General features: G+C 37.7%; 2 protein-coding genes across 2 annotated transcripts in view; both read right to left on the reverse strand.

The window, feature by feature from the left end:
• cadps2 (Ca++-dependent secretion activator 2) overlaps positions 1 to 21,863 on the reverse strand; it is a 193,329-nt gene that overhangs the window by 127,930 nt on the left and 43,536 nt on the right. Inside the window, exons 9-11 of the mRNA XM_085413171.1 lie at positions 18,255 to 18,321; positions 17,448 to 17,556; positions 16,777 to 16,977 (exon numbers count right to left, since the gene is read on the reverse strand). Of these exons, the coding sequence (XP_085269297.1) occupies positions 16,777 to 16,977; positions 17,448 to 17,556; positions 18,255 to 18,321 (377 nt within the window). The remainder of the gene's footprint in view (positions 1 to 16,776; positions 16,978 to 17,447; positions 17,557 to 18,254; positions 18,322 to 21,863) is intronic.
• Positions 1,360 to 2,132, reverse strand: LOC146665477 (uncharacterized). The gene has a single exon (XM_085413177.1). The coding sequence runs from the start codon at positions 2,130 to 2,132 to the stop codon at positions 1,500 to 1,502; it is 633 nt and encodes a 210-aa protein (XP_085269303.1). The 3' UTR covers positions 1,360 to 1,499.

A 21,863-nucleotide genomic window follows, 5' to 3' on the forward strand; every position in this document is an offset into this window, starting at 1 on the left:
AAAATAATGATTAAAGCTGTTGACCTTATCAGCAGTGTTTTCCATAATATTGCCATTATCGATAAAGTATTGTGGATAACTTTGTTGTCCAGAATTATTTTTAATGATACCGTTTAAAACATCCCATATTCCTTTCATATTATGTTTATTGTTGTTCAATATTTTACTATAATACTCCTTTCTACATACACGTATAATATTGGTCAACTTATTTTTGTATTTTTTATATTTATTTTCAGCATCTTTTGTTCTTTGTTTTAGGTATTCCCTATAGAGTGTATTTTTCTTTTTACATGCATTTTGTAAACCCTTAGTGAGCCATGGTCTATCTGAATATTTGTGCTTTCTGTTGTATTTTATTGTTGGACAGTTTTTATCGTACAACTCCATGAATATTCTTAAAAATATGCCATATGCAATATCAATATCAGCTTCTTTGTACACATTGTCCCAGTCCTGATTTAATAGATCGTTCTTAAGTGCATTCACAGTTTCTTCTGTCCTTACACGTCTGTATCTCAGTTGTTCTTCATGCTGATTTTTCTTATAATTAGTGTCATAAACTGCAAAAACTGGTAGGTGATCACTGATGTCATTAATTAATATTCCGCTCACAATGTTGTTTTCCATATTGTTAGTGAAAATATTGTCAAGTAAGGTGGCACAATGTGGTGTAATTCTGCTAGGCCTGGTTATTTTAGGATGTAAACTCAAACTGTACATAGTGTTTAGGAATTCGTCGGTCATTTTATGCTTTTTTGGATTCAACAGGTCAATATTAAAATCACCACAGATAAACATAACTTTTTGATTTGTTTTAGAGAATATTTCCTCTATGAAGTCATTAAATACTTGAATACTAGAGCCAGGTGTTCTATATATACAGCTAATTATTACATTTTTTTCTTTTTCCTTATAAATTTCAATTGTTATACATTCTAGTAAATTATCAATTACAGTTGTCATACTTTCTACCACCTTGTAGTTTAGGTTTTTATCCACATACACAGCTACTCCCCCTCCACTCTTGTTCCTTCTATTTACAAAATTCACTTCATATCCCTCCAGTCCAAAGTCCATTCCTTTCTCCGCATTGATCCATGTTTCAGAAATGGCAATAATTCCAAATGGATTTGTCAACTCATTTAGATATTCCTTTATATTGTTGAAGTTGGCATACAGACTTCTGCTATTAAAATGGATTATTGATAATTTATTTTCCGTGTTGATGGTGTGCTTAAACTGTTCATCAGTGAAGTAGCAGCAGTTACTGCTAATGTTGTAGAAGAAATTATTTTCCGGGTCTATATCCTTTTCTAAGTCTAGAACATTATGGTCTGTGTATCGAAATGTTCTCAGTTCCAGATTATCATAAAGAGAATTCCAATGAGTTATGTTGATATTGTTGCCGGATGCAGATGAAGTTCTTTTGGACTGTGCCATGTGTTGTGTTGTGTGCCACGTCACATGTGTATTCATACCTCCAGAGTAAGTTGACCTCAGTATTTGTCCAGCTCTTCCATATTTCTGATGACCAACACTTTGGCTTGTTCCGGTGTTCCATTGAGTTTAATGAATACTTTGCAGTTGGTGGTCCATGTATTTTGAATTTTTCCCTGTTTCTTCAAGTAACGTGCTTTCCTGGCAATGTCCGCATTTCTTTTTATCAGATGTTCGTTCATGAAGACATCGGATCCTTTCAGTTTCTTTCCTTGTTTTAACAGTGCTGTTTTCTGTTTTCTGTTTGCAAATCTCACAATGATGGCTGGTTTGTCACTGTCATTTTTTCGGGGTAGAGGGTGGCAAGCCTCAATGTTGTTATAATCCACTTCCACACCTTTGGACCGTAGAAAGGTAACCACTTGATGCTCCGTGGAGTTGACATCTTCCTCTCCTGGCCCTCCTACATTGTCAGTGGCGACCGCCCGGGCGTATGACCGGGGTTTGATGCGAAGCCCCGTGATGATAACATCGTTCATCCGGGTGTACTGCTCCAAATCCGCCACTCTGTTCTCCAGGTACGCCAGCCGCCGATCCTTCTCGGCGTTCTGGATGCGGAGAGCCTTAACTTCCTCGACCAGGTCCAGGATGGCTTTCTGCTGCAGTTTGACAGTAGAAATCTCCTCTGTCATAAACTGCAGCGACTTCTTAATATCGTCTCCTTCCTCGGCTGACAGAAATTTTTTCGGGCCCATGCTGAGAGACGCTCTTGTAGCTTTGCCGTGACGACCGGCTAGCTAGTTGATGCTAGCGTCCTTCCTCTCACTCACCGCTACGGTTCAAAAACATCAACTTATGAGTTTTCGAGAGGTCGCAAATGACGAGCCACCACTTCTGGACGGTTTCCCACACACGCTCTCAAAGATTAGTATGTGCAGAGTATTGTGGGGGTCTGCTAATCCTGGAAGACCCCAGTGTCATCAGTCTTGGACAGCGTCCGTGTCCACAGGAGTGAATCTCCTCAGATGACAAGTCTGCAGAAACTTTGTAATGCTATCATGTCAGTATGGTGAAAAACATCTGAGAGGAATGTTTCCAGCACCTTGTTGAACCTATGCTACGAAAAATTAAGGCAATTCGGAATTCAATTCAGTTCAGAACTGAAGAAGCTTCTCGGATGAGAGGTAACATTTTCAAGCAACTTAAAGAAATCCAGACGCTTTTCTTTCCAAGATCCTTAGTCAAGTAATTCAAGTGCAAAGGTCACAGGGAGGGTGGATCTTCTGCCAGCTGTCATAGGACAAGTAGTTCATTTATGATTTTAATGCTAAAGGGAAAAAGTGTATTCAAGACTGCTGAAAACATGATCTTCAATTGTCTGATTGTCTGTACAGGTGGACATCACTCAAAAAGGAGAAGGCTTTGGTGTGCTACCCTGTTATTTGGGATGACTGCGAAATATGCAGTCAGTCTCATGTTTTTGGACACTTGTTCAAAGGAAAAAGCATTTTCCAAATTGAGAGGAAAACAGAAACTTCTGAATTCCACGGTGTTTCTGAGTGTAAGTACTGTTTTGTACAGTGCTGTATCCTTAAAGCCATTTTTTCCAGAGTTATGGAATTGTTTCATGTTATTGTTTTTAATTAATGGTTAATGAAAATAACAAATTTTGTCTCCATTATTATAGGATCAGATGAGCTTGCAAAGTTTGTATGGATGAATGTATAGTTTGTAATAAGAAAGGAAGAAAAGCTCGTATTACACTATCATTTTTATATTTAACATAACAAGAGAGTTTCATAGTGAAGCGTCCATTATGCACCAAATTACTTAAGCAGTCTTTACTTACTATCTAATTACACTGAACTTAAAATTACTTACAGTACAATTTGCGCCCTTCCCTGTAAAATATATGGAAGTTAGAAAGCTTAAGTTACTCCATAAGGCTCATGCCATGAGAAGTACAGCGTACTTGTGATGTAACATAAGGGGAAAAGAAATGTCTGGGAATTACCATGAAATTAAGCTGTACTTAAAATTACATGCACTATAATATGCTACCGCCATGCTTAATTAGACCTTTCCAACTAGTCTTTTGGCCCAGCTCACTTCATTCCAGTCAATACAGGCAATAGGTTTCAACAAGAAAGCACCAATTAAAAAGAAAGAAAAAGAAAGATTATGTTTGCTAGATTATTTTCGATTGTTTGCCAAAACACCACCCATCTCAGGTGCGCAACTAAAATGTAACACATGCTCATCTGTATCTTCTCTTCATGTGTATTCATCTCTGTCCAACCTCTCTATACCCATCTAGTCTGCGTTTCATTGCCATCATCACAGCAACAGTCACATCTATGTGACAACCTGCTCTGAAAAGAGGCAGTGGCCCCTGATGGCAGGTTATTGACGCAGACAAAGAGGATAAGGACAAAGTGTTTCAGTTTCAGGTGCACATGGTTGAAAGATTTGACATGACCTCCCTGTCGGAGCAGAGCAGCTCTGCTGATGACAGAACAAACAGAGACGAAGACACAGACAGACAAGTCCATCAGCCTTGGTCTGGCTGATTGCAGCTTCACACTGTGTAGAGCTTAAAGAGACAAACTAAACTCTGTCAAAAAATAAAAAGGAGCACACACAAACTTTCAGAGCTCTTCTTCTGCATTTAAGAGGGATGCTGAACCCCAAGAGCGTAACATAATTGGACATTCCCCTCAGGATCATCCTTGATTTCAAACCAACCACCAGCTTCTTTCAAAAACACAGATGACAGGTGGAAACATCTCTTCAGGAGCCATTCTGTAGATCTGTCTTAACATATTAACAAAAAAAGTCGATGTCTGTGTGAGAAAAGTGGAATTCAAGAGTCCAAAAGTCACAGCCTCCGATGGTTTCCACTGATTTGGACTTTGTTCTTGGTCCATTTCATTCAATCATTGAAATCATGTTAACTCAAATTTCTTTCAGACTTGGTTGTCCTTTCAATAAAGTTCGGAGGTGAGAACATTAGCAGCTTAATTGACCCCACAAAGAGCTAACATATGTCTTGAAAAATAGGTTTTCTCATTGCTAAATATAAAGACTAAACTTTCCCATAGCCTCTAGTGATTTATCCTATTTAGATCAAACTTTTAAGTCAAACTACTGTAATGCTTGAACTACTGGCGCAATCGAAGAATCCCAGCGGTCCCCAAAAGCATCAACTCGGTGCTTTTTCGATGATATTAGGATCATTACAGTAATCCCAGGACAGGGGCCACATCCAAATCTCAGCAAACAACACAGCAAACACCCACATCTAAACAATTAAAAAAAAAAAATATGGTAAAAGGAAATGCACAATAAAAGCTCCACTAAAGCTCCACTTTTTAGACAATTCCTCACACAGTAAAAGATATTTTCCAAATTAAGAGAAAAGCAAAAACTTCTGAATTCCATGGTGTTTCTGAGTGTAAGTACTGTTTTGTACGGTACTACTGTATATCCTTAAAGCTATTTTTTAAGGTTATGGAATTGTTTCTTGTTCTTGTTTTTAACTAAAGGTTAATTAAAATTAAATTAAATTAAATGAATTAAATCAAGGTTATAGGTTTGCTGTGTTGTTTTCTGTGTTATTTGCCGAGATTTGGATGTGGCGAGGATTACCGTAATGACCCTAATATCACTGAAAAGCACAGAGCCACCGCTTTCAGGAACCAGTGAAATTCTTTCAATTGAGCAAATGGTTCAGGAGATGAACCAGGACATCAACTGTGGTGTTCAAATTTTTCAGAAGGAATTCAGGAGAAATATCTGTTGTTTAAAAAGATTTAATTTGCTTTGGCAGTTGAAATTATAAGTTTTACAGCACTGGACATTCACAGAAGAGATCCTGAAAATGAAAGTTGCAAAACATCTGTCTGGTGTCATGTCTGGCAACATGTTAGGCTTTAGAGAGTTAACATTTCTAAAACAAAGTGATTAAGACTGCATTACAAGCCTATAAAAACATTGGTATCCTTTTGTTTTTGGTCTCATCTCTTTGGCACAGAGATTTCGCACGAGTCTTTAGAGGATATTACGTACTACAGATAACAGGATTATTTGCAATTTTATGTTAAAGGGAACATTATTGTGAAATTGCTGAACCTTTGCCCCATCTTTACTTTACCAGAATAAACTGGTTGTCTGCCAATTAACCTTCCTCCAGTTGTTTTTGTTTTCTGTACTATATACTTTTCCAGCCTCTTCTTGCACCTATCCCTGCTGTGGAGCTGCCCTTAAAACGAGGTACTAGTTTATACTAAAAATAGTAAAACGTCTCAATTTAAATATTTGTTATATTTCTATGTTCTATTGTGAATAAAATGTGTTTATGAGATCTGCAAAACCCATGTATTCTCTTTTTAATTACATATTGTACAGTGTCCCAGGTATTTAGAAGTGGAAATTGTAACTCCAGTGTCTTGCAAAGAAAAGATCATTTTAACATATCTATATTGTTTCTCATTTTTATGGTAGATTCATTTTGATAAAGAGAGAAAGAATATCATCCAAAAATCCAGAAAAAAAAAACATTAGATGAAAGTTGAGTGAAATAAGAATTTTTGAGGCCTGGACTTCCCAACCTGCTGGTCTAAAAGATATGTTGACCGTTAACTCAGAAGGATCAATTGGAGAAAAAGAGTCTATATAAATATTAATGGTATTGAAAGTAGTAAACAAACATGGAGACATTGACTGGCAGTCACAGAGACAGTCACCAGAATGGGGAATAAGGGTAACTCAAGATAATGGAGAACATGATCACTAGGCCGGGGAACATGGGAAGATAAAAGGACAAAAGCAGATGAAACTGGGACACAAAGGAATACAGAATGGGAAGACAACAGGACTGTAACTACAGGGAGTGCAGAATTATTAGGCAAGTTGTATTTTTGAGGAATAATTTTATTATTGAACAACAACCATGTTCTCAATGAACCCAAAAGACTCATTAATATCAAAGCTGAATGTTTTTGGAAGTAGTTTTTAGTTTGTTTTTAGTTTTAGCTATTTTAGGGGGATATCTGTGTGTGCAGGTGACTATTACTGTGCATAATTATTAGGCAACTTAACAAAAAACAAATATATACCCATTTCAATTATTTATTTTTACCAGTGAAACCAATATAACATCTCATCTCAATATAACATCAGATCAGGTGAACAAGGAGGCCATGTCATTAGTTTTTCTTCTTTTATACCCTTTCTTGCCAGCCACGCTGTGGAGTACTTGGACGCGTGTGATGGAGCATTGTCCTGCATGAAAATCATGTTTTTCTTGAAGGATGCAGACTTCTTCCTGTACCACTGCTTGAAGAAGGTGTCTTCCAGAAACTGGCAGTAGGACTGGGAGTTGAGCTTGACTCCATCCTCAACCCGAAAAGGCCCCACAAGCTCATCTTTGATGATACCAGCCCAAACCAGTACTCCACCTCCACCTTGCTGGCGTCTGAGTCGGACTGGAGCTCTCTGCCCTTTACCAATCCAGCCACGGGCCCATCCATCTGGCCCATCAAGACTCACTCTCATTTCATCAGTCCATAAAACCTTAGAAAAATCAGTCTTGAGATATTTCTTGGCCCAGTCTTGACGTTTCAGCTTGTGTGTCTTGTTCAGTGGTGGTCGTCTTTCAGCCTTTCTTACCTTGGCCATGTCTCTGAGTATTGCACACCTTGTGCTTTTGGGCACTCCAGTGATGTTGCAGCTCTGAAATATGGCCAAACTGGTGGCAAGTGGCATCTCGGCAGCTGCACGCTTGACTTTTCTCAGTTCATGGGCAGTTATTTTGCGCCTTGGTTTTTCCACACGCTTCTTGCGACCCTGTTGACTATTTTGAATGAAACGCTTGATTGTTGGATGATCACGCTTCAGAAGCTTTGCAATTTTGAGACTGCTGCATCCCTCTGCAAGATATCTCACTATTTTTGACTTTTCTGAGCCTGTCAAGCCTTCTTTTGACCCATTTTGCCAAAGGAAAGGACGTTGCCTAATAATTATGCACACCTGATATAGGGTGTTGATGTCATTAGACCACACCCCTTCTCATTACAGAGATGCACATCACCTAATATGCTTAATTGGTAGTAGGCTTTTGAGCCTATACAGCTTTGAGTAAGACAACATGCATGAAGAGGATGATGTGGACAAAATACTCATTTGCCTAATTATTCTGCACTCCCTGTATATACCAGCACAGCAGACAAACAACTACTAACATGCAACAGCAACAAACCCGGACAGAAACGATAACGACACAAAGCACAGAGAACACAGGGCAAACATGATAACGAAAACAAAGAATGAATCACACCTAATAACCCAGAATAGACTCAAGACACTGGGACCAAAACCTAGGAACCCTTGTTTTGCTTGAGAATCAAATAGTTATTTCATTCACTGACATGCAAATCTACTTTCACTGATATTCTCCCTTCATTAAACTACCAGAAAAATCAGTTACTGTTCATTCCTTCGTAAGTGAGCAAACTTGCAAAATCTGCAGGGGGGATTTCCCCCACTATATAGATATACACACTGTAGCCTTTTTAATTTTACAGTCAGCACAATGGCAATTTTGCTTTTTTTAAGTACTATGTTTGCATAGGTAATATATGGACAATAGTGATAGTGAAGTGCTAACACTGTCACTTCACAGCAACATTGTTCCTGGTTCCTGTGTAAGTTTTCTCTGCCTGCTCCAGGTTTCTCTCACAGCCCAAAGATATGCATGTTATCCCTTTTGGAGATTCCAAATTGCTGATGGATGTGCAGTTGTTAAAGTGCTCAGAGCCTACAGATTAAAATACCATATAAATGAACAGTTACAACGTGACATGTGGTCCAAAGTCCTTTGAGGGGTCAGTAAGACAAGAAAAGCACTATAAAACCAATTAATATATAAATACATTATATTTCTCTGGGGAAAATGATACTTAGTATCATTTGTGTGGCTTCTCCAGAAAGTCTAACTGCTGATAAGTCTGGTAACCCATTAGCTAGTGGGTTTACTTAGCACTGGAAGTATTTAGGGCTCTCACTGTAGTCAGAATATTTGGTTAGCAGATAACAGATCCACTCCAAGGCTTCATGTTCCAAGTTCTAGTCACCATTTACAAATGCAGACAACTTTAAAGAAGCCATTGAATTCTAATGAAATTCAGTGATTATGGCATAGTGACCCAACTACATAACAACTTACAGCTCACATACATAGTCATTGGAAAAGGATCATCAAAAGCTCGACAACCCCTGCTCAATAACCCTTATTATAACATGAAGTTAATCTCGTAAATCGTAAATAGACTTGCTCTTATATAATGGTTTTGCAGCAATTCAAAGCGTCATGTCTCATTTACCCAAGTATTTGTTTTTATATCTAACATTCACACTCTGACGAACATTTCATCCTTGGGGCAACTCAGGGTTCAGTATCTTGCTCAAGAATCCTGCTGACTGGAGTACTCAGGGATTGAACCAACAATTCCCCAATTAGTAGACAACCTGTGCTACCCCAGCCTGAGCCACAGCCACATTATTATTATTATGTAAGTTATTGTCCCCAATAGTCAGCCAGTGAACCTCTCTGTTCCTGAGTCAGATCTATGGTTTTAAATGGCAATAGCAGAAACGCTCAGACTGATGTTCCACAACAGTGTTTTTTTTTTTTAAATCAACAGATAACAATGGCTACAGTCATCTATTATATATACAACAACAGTCTCAACCAGTCTGAACAAGCAACAATGAAAGACTGCTGACTGAATTCACAAATATCTAAAGGTTTTACACAGAAAACCATTAAGTGTGAGAAAACTGTTGGGCATCAGCTGGTACATAAAATGACCAGTTTATCCCTGAAAACAGAAAGTGTGGATTCATGGAGCAGGACAGTAACTGTGAGTAGGCTGATATGTGTGAGCCTCTGACATGGCTTCCATGTGTAAACAGCTTCATTATTAGAGCTGACACGCCAGTCAATAAAATCTGATGCTGCTGTCTGTTCTAAAGACAAAGAAAAGATACTGTGACTCTGCTCTCATTGTCTCACCTCTGAGTTATTAACCTTCAAATAGAAAACAAAACCATCTCGCTCATGTTTAAAAAAAAAAAATTGCAGCTATTTCCATGGAGTCAAGACAGAACAAGTGGGACTTTATTAATGGTAATAACCCATTTCACATGCAGTCATTAGTGAAATGTAACCCCCACATTGATTTTTATCAAAAGCACACCTGCAGGGCGACTGGAAATGAAGATGCAGGTTAACAGCTATGATCGTTATTAAAGTGAGAATGACTTCCTCTCAAGCCCATTACGCACAAACATGCTCACACACACAGCAACACTTTGCACCCAGTTAAGAGCTATTTCAGGGAAACCTTCCATTTCCTTTTGCAAACACTGTGTCAGCACCTCTCGCGATTGACGTTTCAATCTATTCCATTAAACACTAACGAGTTGTGGCGAGAATGGACCGCAGTCACACCACATTACATAAATACAGCTATAATCAGCTTCATTTCACAGTACCTGGCATGGGAGGAGTTGAAAATGTAGACATGTCTTCTATATACAGGTTTAAAAAAAATAATGTTTGTAGGTCCAGTCAAGGAAGAGTAAAACAGAAACGTCCAAATGAAAAATTATACAAAAGATGAAAAATAAATAAATACAGGACAAAAAATATAAATAGAACAATGAGGGAAATACAGAAAAAGACAAGTGGTTCATTAAGTTTTTTGACCACAAGACGTTTTTAGGGACAATTACAATAACCTCAGTTTTATCTGAATTTAAAAGCACAGAATTTGAGGTCATCCAGCTCTTTATGTCTTTAAGAAATTCCTGCAGTTTAACTTATTGGTGTGTGTTATCTGGTTTCGTGGATAGATAATGTTGGGTGTCGTCTGCATAGCAGTGAAAATGTATGCTGATGTCTTCTGAGGACACTGCCTAAGGAAAGCATGTATAATGTAAACAGCTTTGGTCCTAGCACTGAACCCTGTGGAACTCCATCACTAACCTCAGTGTGTGAAGAAGACTCTCCATTTACATGAACAAATTGGAGTCTCTTAGATAGATATGATACAAACCACTGCAGTGCAGTAGCTGTAATACCTACACAGTGTGCTCTAATTGTTCTAATAGAATATTATGGTTGACAGTATCGAACGCTGGACTGAGGACAAGCAGGACTGACCAAAGTACATGAGAACTCAGGGCTGTGTGTCAGACAGGGTCTTCTGCAGTACGGTGGCCCCACAGGGAACTGTTCTGGCTCCGTTCCTCTTCACCAGGGGTGCTCACACTTTTTCCGCATGTGAGCTACTTATAAAATGACCAAGTCAAAATGATCTACCCACTACAAAAATCCAAAACATATACTTATTTATAAATATATTGAGGATTCTTTATATCTACAATGTATATACATGCATAACCGCAATATCCAATATTTCACAACACAATTAACTATGTAAATTTTTTGTCATTACCTGAGTTTACTCTGATGACTTGCACTGAATTGAATCAGCCAGGGATGCATAGTCCGGACAGTAGCTGCTGACGGCCAGGTTTAAGAGAAAAAACCGAGAGCTAAAAATTGGAGTTAACTCGCTGACTAGCTTGTCAGTTTTACTACACTTCGCGCCGCTGTTTGCGCATGCGCAGCGACCTAAGCGTCAGAAAAAATCTGCTGTCATCTGACTGGCTTCCCTGTATCAATCAAGTGACGGGATGGATGATAGGCTGGCATCTATTTTTTTAATGCCATGCGATCTACCAATACTACCTTTGCGATCGACTGGTCGATCGCGATCGACGTATTGAGCACCCCTGCTCTTCACCATCTACACTGCAGACTTCTCCCACAACTCCACCCAGTGCTTTCTTCAGAAATTCTCTGATGACTCCGCAATAGTCGGCCTGATGATCACTGATGGGGATGACAGGGAGTACCCTTAACTGACCCAAGACTTTGTGGACTGGTGCCAGCAGAACTACCTCCAAATCAACACTAGTAAAACCAAGGAGCTGGTGGTAGACTTCTGCAGGCACAAACATCCTCCAGTGCAACCACTGAACATTCAAGGTATGGACACTGAGGCTGTGGACAGCTACAGGTACCTTGGTGTTTATGTGAACGATAAACTGGACTGGACAGGACAGAGTCTCAGGTCTTTTGGGGTGAAGGGCCCACTCCTGAAGACCTTCTATGACTCTGTGGTGGCCTCAGCCATCTTTTATGGTGTGGTCTGCTGGGGTGGCAGCATCTCTGCTGGGGACAGGAAGAGACTGAACAAGCTGATCCGAAGGGCCAGCTCTGTTCTAGGATGCTCTCTGGACCCAGTGGAGGTGGTAAGAGACCGGAGAATGGTGGCTAAGCTGTCATCCTTGTTGATGAGTGCAATTCTCTTTTTCTGACAACGTTGTATTTTATTCTATTGTATATAGTATGTTATTCTTATTATACTGTCCTATTCCAGTGTTTTTCTTAGTTTTTGCTACTGTAACTTTCCACTGTCCACTTTCTGCTGTGACACAACAAATTTCCCACGAGTGGGACTAATAAAGGTTATCTTATCTTATGAATAAACTATTTCTCAGCAGATGATGAGTTAGCTGTTTCACAACTACTCTTTCAAGATTTTTTTAGATAAAAGGAAGGTTAGAGATAAGACTGCTGAGTCAAGAGATGGCTTTTTTTAATGGTTTAACTACTGCCAGCTCAAAGGCCTGTTGTATTTAGCCAATTATTAGCGGTAAGTTGATCATATTTAAGATTGAAGCATTAATTAATGGTAAAACTTCTTTGAGCAGTCTTATCCGGTTGTTCAGTGATGACACGACGAAACTTCCGGGCCTAAAGTAGTCTGCGTTTAATATGGCTTTTGTGTTGTTAACATGTTTAATGTTATGTATTTTCTTCTATTTGATCTCAAAAAGCTCCTAAAACAGTCAGTAATCACTGTTGACCTCCCTCGGCTTTTATTACCGCTAATCATTTATTTAAGCTCAGTTTTTAAAACCTTAGGATGTAACTAAAGCCCAGCCCATGCAGCAGTATATGAATGACTAACCTCATATTGTGGATGGATTATCTCAGTTGTTCTCCTGGCTGAAGTTTGGTCCTTTTACAGCATCCTGCCATGCGATTACATTTGTTCCTGACCACGAGAACACTCACATTAACTTTTATCGAGTGGAAAAAAAGTTAGCTTGTTTATATTATACTAACATAGCTGTGTCGCTAGCGGTCACGTAGCACATCATTATGTACCAGCTAGCCCAACTTCAGTAACCCTACAAACGTCACTGCTGTTTAGTTTTCTGTTTTCATTTATGTTGGAAGTGATAACAGAGCTGTACGTTTTAATTTGTTTCCAAAACCCCGCAGTCAGGACATGCTATATTGTATTTAGATAGAAGCTAGCGAGCTAACTCCCTGCTAACTTCTAACTCCGTTAAATGTCATAAATTCCGTTTTCATGGATGCCTGGATGTTAAACTCAATTGTTACACCTGGTAGAGCAGAACGCTGATCATTTTATTAAAGATGAAAGACTTTAGACAGTTTTTCAACTCTCAGTAATGCCACAGTGATCGTTTGATATATGGACCTGCAGCGGAGTTTAGGTCCAGACATGGCTAGTGACGTCAGACTGAACAACCGGATGGATAGGAATGGGGTCTAAAAGACACTTTGATGGTTTGGAGGAAGTAATTACTGAAGTTAATTTAAAAAGATTAATTGGTGAAAAGGACTAAATGAATATCAGTGAAAGTACTGAAAGTACCGAAAGTAGCCGTAGATAATGCTACATCTATGATATCATTATCAGTGATTCTTTCCTCTAATCGTTAAAATTTTATTTGTAAAGAAATTCATGAAGTCATTACTCGTTAATTGTTAACTATTAATAGCAAGCCAACCATTAATACCATTGTATTAATGTTTGGCTCAACAGTGCTCTGACTTTGTGTCAGCCTGGCTACTGCACTGAAGAGAAACCTGTTGCTCTTATTTTCTTCAATCAGTGATGAATTTTAGGATATTCTAGCTTTAAGTAAGGCTTTTTTTTTTTTTTTTTTAATTAAAGCAGCAAACTATTTCTCTAAATTATGATCTTCTAAATTAGTGAGACTCCATTACTGAGTTTGACAGTTATACCAGGGAGTTAAGTACTTCTGATTTGAGGCTCTCTTTATAGTCATGCAAGGCATATGTAGTGAAGAAGGTAAATGATTAACAAGATAATCAACCTGTGCAGGAGTAGCTGCTCTGCAATATGTTGGTAAAAGGCATTAAAGATGATAACAGTTGGTGAATTTTATCCTCCAACTTAGTACCAGTACTTTCAGAAAGATATCTGATGTGATGAAATCTATCCCCCATGGCTATGTAATCAATTATTGTAAAAGTAAGTTTTTCAAGGGTGCAAAGCGAGTCTCTAATTCAAACTGGCCTCCAGACTTGAAAATAGGCTACATTTATTACTGTGTGCTGTTAAGAAAAAAGGAGGAAGTCATTTCAAGAAGATGAGAACACGGCAAGAAAATGGATGAACAGTATGTGATGTATTAAAGAAAAAAGTGTCACCATTTAATTTTGTCTTCATATTCTCTTCCTTCCATCTTTACCATATGTTGTGTTTGTTTTTCCTCTCTCACAGTAGTGTGACCTACAATGCTGTTAAGCTGTTTCGATCCGACTCTTGCTGTGTGACTGTGTGATACAGAACCAATCAGCATGTGAACATGAAACCCTCTCCAAACAAAAAACACCATCTTGGAACCTGCTGTCTGATTGGTGTTCTGTAATGAAAAACTCTTCACACTGTGTACAGTGGAAAGAAGGGAGCAACATCGCAATAAAAACGTGTTATGGTAAAAGGATGGCAGTGGATGAGAAAAAAAAGGAAAGAATTACTTTAAATTAAAGACTGTCAGGACCAAAAATTAGAAAAACATACAGTGATATCAAACTCTTCAGATTTGGTCTGCAGGCTTCAACAGAGTTTTATTTATTTTAACATAACCTGATGCTAAAAAGGTGCTGTTTCTCTTCCATCAAACTGTTTTCCATTAGGCTGACTACAGAGTACCAAAACAACCCCAGGATAAGGCTGTGCTAATGTAATACTATGAGCTATCAAGGAAATAATTGCATAATCCAATTGTATTATATTGTATTGTATTGTATGACTGAACCAACAAACACAATGCTGCTGTGAGGTTTCTACAGCAGTGCTGGTGCTAAAACACTGAAATGCTATATAATGGTAATCTCAGGATACATGATGGTAACGTTGTGCATGTCAAACTGTTAATTTGTCAGTATTCTGACTTGTATGAAGGTGTACTAGGGCCACATTAAGAAAAAATATTATTGATAATTTTGAGAATAAAGTTAAAATACTATTTTGAGAAAAAAGTTGTAATTGTATTTTCGACTGTAATCTGTAATCCGCACATCCAATTATGAGCAGATTACAGTTACGGTTTCAGAACAAACTGCCTCAACTGCTGTAACCTCTACAAAACGCCTCGTGTAGATGACTTAGTAAAACAAATTGATCAGCGGTCTGACACAACACACAATCTCTTTGCTGCATGAGGGTGTAACTATTGATAACCTTGCATTTGTCCTTTACCAGTGTAAAATTATGATATTATTTTATGCCATGTTAGACCCCGAAATAAAGATTGTGAATTATTATGTAGTTTAAGTTGGCATTATTCTCCTGAATTAGAAGAAGGTGATAATTATTGCAGTATTTAAACTGATTTGCATTGCATTAGACTGCTGATTTATTGTGAATGAATGATATTGTTTATGATGCATTATACTGTTGAGTTATAAGGAATACTGTTCGCAGAAAGTCATCGCCTTATTTGTCTGATTAGAAGAGAATAGAACATGCTGGAGTTTTCTGCCCCATCTCAGCACGAGCAGATAAACAGGGAGCCAAGGTCGTAGCTTAGGCGCCGTGTGAGAGAAAGAATGTGAATGTTTAGGCTTTTATGATAAGATGGGAGAACCAGAGGCTATAAGAGTTTGAGCAATGCTCCACCACTTTGAGATTTGAGGCTGTCTGCATCAGTGTCCATCTCCCACGTGTGTGATCATTAAATCATCGTTTGACTCAACCCGACCGGACCAGTGTTGTTATTGTGGTTTTTCTCTTGTCTCCATCCCCAATATTTTGAACCTTAACACCAGCCACTTCATTTTGAAAAACACAAACTCTTCCTTGTTTCTGTGTTTTTCCATCTCACCAGATGCAGCTTACTCAAACCATCCTTTCAATGCCCTTATACATACACCGCATCGTTTATGTGCTAAAAGAGAAATCATTTCCTTTATTGCTACTAAAACATTTTCTGAAGTAGGCTTTAATTAATTGACAGGGTATAGCAACCGTGGTGATCTCCACATTTTGACTTTTTTCTGGAGATGCAAATACAAATGTTTTCTCAAAATAAATTTTCAATTTTAATATGAAAATTTTGACTTTATTCTCAAAATGATCAATAATCTATTTTTTCTTAATGTGACTCTAATATAATAACAACAACAATAATAATAACAATCTTTGTATTGTTATTATTATTATTCATTTTGTCATTGTTTTGCTGTGTTTTATTTTATTGTTAAGTGTCCGTGGGTGTCTTGAAAGGCGCTTTTAAACAGAAGTTGTTGTTGTCGTCATCATCATCATCATCATTATCATTATTATTATTATTATTATTATCATTATCATTATTATTATTATTACAACAACACTTATACCTTAAACTTTTCTTGAGTCGGACCTGGTACATAAAAAAAAAAGTACATTCCCACCAACCTGTTTCACTGTTAGGAAGTAAATTATGGGAATGCGACAAAAATCATCAAGTAAATTTGGATTTATCTCTCAAGAGAAAGATTTGTAACTGACCTGCTTTTATACAAATGGTTCTATTTACAGTTTTAATTTCACTAAAATAAACGAAAACTAAAGGTTTTCTAATGGTTTCCATTTAAGAGCAACCACAATAATAAAGACACTAAAACTTAGAAAACAACAACTTACAATCACTCAGGTTCTGCCAAGTCTCTATAGATAAATAAAGATTGCAGGCAGAAGCATTCAACAGAATATGTAACTATGCACCTGAACTCTGTGTTTTACAGTTGTGGTTCCTTTCCCAATAAACACTGTTTGATTTTAAAAGCTATTCGAACACTTTCTGTAGTTTGCCACTTTTCATTTCTTCAATGACATTCAGATAATCAAAACAGATCGAGTGAGAAGCTGAACTTACTGATGGGGGATGTCAGTTTTTGGTTTCCTCCTCTGCAGTTTGGGGTTTTGTTTTTGGGGTGGAGGATCGGTTTGTAGGACTGTCCAGTCGCTCGGTACATGGCCTGGATCCACAGCACCCGTTCCTGCTCATCATCACAAGCAAACATCACCAAATCGCCTTCCTTCAACACGTTAAAAAAAACCCGACCACCTTGCAGACCTAAAGAGGAGATAAAAGAAGTGAATGTTAAAGGGCAGAATAATGAAAAATAAGCACATCCAAATCTTACTTTGTGACAATTTCATCATATTCATCATATTCCATGAAATCATTTCTTGATGATTTATAATTAATTTCTTTTTAAACTGTAGTAAATCTGTGCTCCCTACTTTTCTCAAAAGTGAGATATTGAAAAGTCTGTAATGTAATCTTCAAAATAGAGAACGTGGTTATGAACAAAATTTAGCAGAGAAACAGATAACACAACAAAAATTATAAAAATTGCATTTAAACATAACATTTAAACAGCTTTTTTGACAGTGTTTTGGGGAGATTAGTATAATTCCATAAATTAGAGTTGTTTTAATTATTTTATTGGCTCCAATAACTTTATTCTTTGTACACAATCAGTTTCAAGATGATCAAAATCTATCGTGCTATTGTTTTTAACATTTCTTTTTCATGTCTACCTGGCCGAGGCTCACAGGAGTCCACTGTGTAGCCCTCCAGCTGCATCAGCTCCTGAGGCTCAGCCTTCTTCTCTCTATAGCTGCACATTGCAAATGTGTACTGACTAACCTGCAGGACAGCGACACAAATTCATGAGCAATCAAAAACAGACACACATGCATGCACACACACCCACACACAGTCCATAGACATGAAAGTTCTCCAGGTTCATTTTCTTTGCTGTCCCACAAAATGTGCTAAAAAAATGTAAAATTTAGTGTTAGGGCTACGCAATGACTGTTAAATATGAATCATGTGAACTTGTTAAGATTATGACATATTCTGACTGTCACATCTGATTTCAGAAAGACGGTAAAAGCAAACTCAAGTCTTCACAAATCAGTGGGCAATGTCATTGTGTCCACTTTGGCTACACAGTGTCTTACTACCAGTCGTCATTAAATATGAACAGCCGTTAAACATTTGATTCCAGGTGCAGAGAAACAGTATCTGAGGACGTTACAAGCTCGTGGGGGTTGGCTGTCACAAAAGCATGGGGTAGATTTGCAAGAATCTGCCCCATGTGCCTCTAATGCTCAGAAAGTTAATGTCAGCTTAAGTTGAAAAAAAAAGAAGTGTCAAAGGAATTGAGACAACCGGTTTCCTATGAAGGCCGAAGCTTTCATATGTGACTGCTGCGTCCTACCAAAACGCTGCCTGAATCAGATCCTTCAAATGTCAACACTTTGCTGCTGCTGTATTACACCTCTGTCCATATCAGTCACAGCTTACAAATTCATCTGAGCAGCGTCTCACCAGTTTCATACCTGGACAAGAACAAAATATCTTTTTTTCCAGCGTTTCCAGACCCTCTGCCCCATAGCGTACAGGTATCTGAAGCACAAAGAAAGACAGTGAGTTACTGATTGCTTTTTTAAAAAACATTTTTTCCTGAAGTGAACCGCATGTACGATACTGTGTTTCACACACTAATTTAACAGATGACTCACTCATTTTACCCATTTATATACGTCTCATTTTAGCTAGCTAAATAAGCTGGCTAAAATGAGACTAGATTAGTTATTCTGATGGGTACTTAAAGCAGTTGGAATAGTTACAAATAAATTAATCATATGTAATAGTCCTGCCTAAAATGGATTTACATCCATTTTAAACTATTTAACCCAATTTGTCAGTTTTACTATTAAATCATGTAGAAAATATTTTTTCCAAGGTGAGAAATTTGCATAAAACTTAAGCCACTTATCTCTTAAACTGACTCACAGACTCTGCTCAAATTAAATAAAGATATTCTTGAGAATAAGAAAATACTCTGAGGCATTTTGCCTGATGAACTGTGGTTGCAGTGGATTTTTAAAAATGTATGTGGTCCTCTAAATCACAAAAACAAGCAAAATTACTTTTTTCCTTATAAGTAGTAGAAACTCTTATTACTCTTGTTCTTTAAATGGTCTGTAGAATTCGGTTCATCGGGTTTTGTGCTCACCAACAATTTCAGTAACATTTTGAGAAGTCCTACTTTACAGAGTGTTATGGTTTACTCTTTCTTTCTTTTTCATGCCCACACACACCACACAAGTGCTTTTAGTGCTCAGAGTAGAAAAGCGCTATATAGGAACCAGTCCATCTATCATGTACAAAATGTTACCGAGGGCTGCTACTGGCCTACAGGATGCACTTTCAAAATATTTGACATATAGTTTGTCATCTCTAATTCAAACAGCAACCCAAGTCTCACACTGAAGAGTTAAAAAGCTTTTGAAGATTTCCAGCAGCTGATAAAGATCATGCAATACCATTGAAAGATCCAGAAGAGCCACTAAAGGGGTCCTGAGGAAAGACTGTTTTGTCAAATGTGAAATGGATTTGTGGAGCTCCACAGGAGTTTTTGTATTTTCTAAAATAAAAGAGCATACTTATTTTCTTTTCTTGTAGTTTAATAAATTCGAATGTCAAATGCATTAATTTTGATAAACGCCTAACCTTTAAAGTCAATCACTCTTTGGATTTTGGACTGCTGCCTTGGGTGTGGGCAGTGTCGTCTTACAATTCACCAATAAATGAAGGAAAAACTGGTTACTATTACTGTTCTTGAAGCTTGTAGGTACAAATGACAAAAAACCAAGTATAGAAATGCATAACTTCAGGAGAAATTGTTTTCAACGTTTTGCTTGAAATATTCATTTGCCTCCTGCTTCAGATAAAAGGTTAGTATACTGTTTTAATGCAACCCACCCCAAGAAGAACAAAACATAAAAGAACAAAAACTACATTTACATTTAAAATATTTACAAGCTTTTGTGAGCCTCTTTGTACCAAATCATTATTTTGATATTATTTTTATTGTGTCTCATATCCCAATATGACACCAAATTATTAGTAACAATTATTTTTTATCTAAAGTGAAACTAAAGTAATGAGTTTTGAGCTGAAAGAGGCCATGACAACAGCAGCAGCTCAAAATGGAAGAATAACCAGCATGGCCTCTCAATCAATGGCTGCTCCTGGGCCTCCTAAAGCGTGGGATACAGGCAAGTGCAAGTGAGGAAAATCAATCCATGGCGAGACCTCTTTCTTCAGCCCTGATGCCTGCCCTTAAAGAAAAGGCCTCCAGTCAAGGCTGTGGTGTGTCTGGATGGAGAATCTGGGCCATTCTGCATGACTCCAGGTTAACATGTGGCACTGTTCGCCAGCCACTTGTGTAAATTATTTGGTTGCTGGTCCTGCTCCTTCCTGCTGTTTCAAACATCCTTCAGCTGCAAGGATCCAAAGAGATGGACGGTTGATGCCAAAAAGTTCACTGCAGACATTTAACAGTCCTCACAGCACAAAAACATCCATCTTAAACTGGTCATTTAGCCAGACATTTAGACTCTGAGGGTTTTAAAGTCTGTCGACACACTGAGCAACTACAGTGTTTCTCATTGCATTTATATATTAGGCACCATTTGTTTGAAATAAAAGAACCGATGTTACAACAATGAAGAAAGTTTTTGTGTCTAAATCTGGTTATAACCGTAGCAGATTGGCTGCGATTTTAAAAATTGTAAGAAAAAAAGACATACTTTAAGACAAAGTAATAGAACAGATTATCCGCAGCAGTATTACTGAGTTTGTAATAGACTTCATTTATTTCAGCACAAATAAAAAAAGAGATACTTTGCCTCCTGGAGAGATGATTCTTCTTATTTAAATAAAAAGTGTCAGTTATTTATAGTTCGTAATTAATCAGTACTGTTTCACACAATACAATTTATAGTGATGTGGAGAATACGAAGACATTTCCTTGTTAAAATAAGAAAAAAACATTTTTGGAAAATGATGCGTTCATGTTTTAAAACTAACATAGATACCTACGGTCAACTTATATTTGTTTGTAACAAATGACAGATAAAAACAAATATCTGCCATAAAATAATGAATGTTAGATTATGAGAAAATGAGATTTTAGCAAATGAATCGGTTTCACTGGGAGAATCTGAGCAAAGCGACATTTTTCATAAAACAACTTTGTTCTCTCACACACACACACGCGCGCGCACACACACACACACACACAAACACACACACTCGCGCGCATGCACACACATGCACACACATGCACACACACACACACACACAGTCAAACATTGGACTTTAAGACAAGACCGAATCATATTTATGATAAATGAGTGTAGACTGCTGGTTTTCTTCTACTGTTCACATAAAATACAAAAACACATTTGAAATAAAGAAAACGCTACGTCCAGATGAACAGAATCAACGTTTGTGGATTTAAATAAAGTATTTCCATTTTGTTTCCCTGCCCGTTTTATTTTGACCATCAAATGTGTTTTTGCATCTGTTGGTCTCCTAATCGAGTTTAATTCACTTTGACTACTTTTTTACTGTTTTGTTTTTTTCTACAGTTTGAACCTAAGCCCACAAACACTGCCAAATGCAAAATGTCTTTTAACAGAATAAGTTTTCTATTTTTATATATTTTCTTTGCTATAAGAGAAGTAATGAAATGCTTCAGTTGGACTCATTTCATTGACATGTGTGGAGTTATTTTGATAATCTTATAGGTAAAACTCAGAAATGCAGCATGTAAGACATTGACCTCAGTTGGTGGAACAGCATCAAAGCAGCAGGCACAGCACAACCCTTAATAAATCAAATGCCAGAAAACCAACAAAGAGAAGAGCTGAACATGGACCAGAGAGGCAGAAGTAACAGAGAGACCGATACTGACCCCTTGTGTAAACCAAGAAGGCTACAGATGGAGTGCAGTTACCAACCAGCCAGTCAACTATTAAAACTGCCCGACTCCCACATTGTTACAGTAATGAACAGAACCGTTTGTCAGCTCCTGCGGGAGGCTCATTAGATGTGTGAGGCTCATTCATACACAAGACTCATTCACATACACATTC

Source organism: Rhamphochromis longiceps, linkage group LG7 (assembly GCF_057381845.1).
Source record: "Rhamphochromis longiceps isolate RC_006_pf linkage group LG7, R_longiceps_female_GT1.1, whole genome shotgun sequence".
Taxonomy (NCBI): domain Eukaryota; kingdom Metazoa; phylum Chordata; class Actinopteri; order Cichliformes; family Cichlidae; genus Rhamphochromis; species Rhamphochromis longiceps.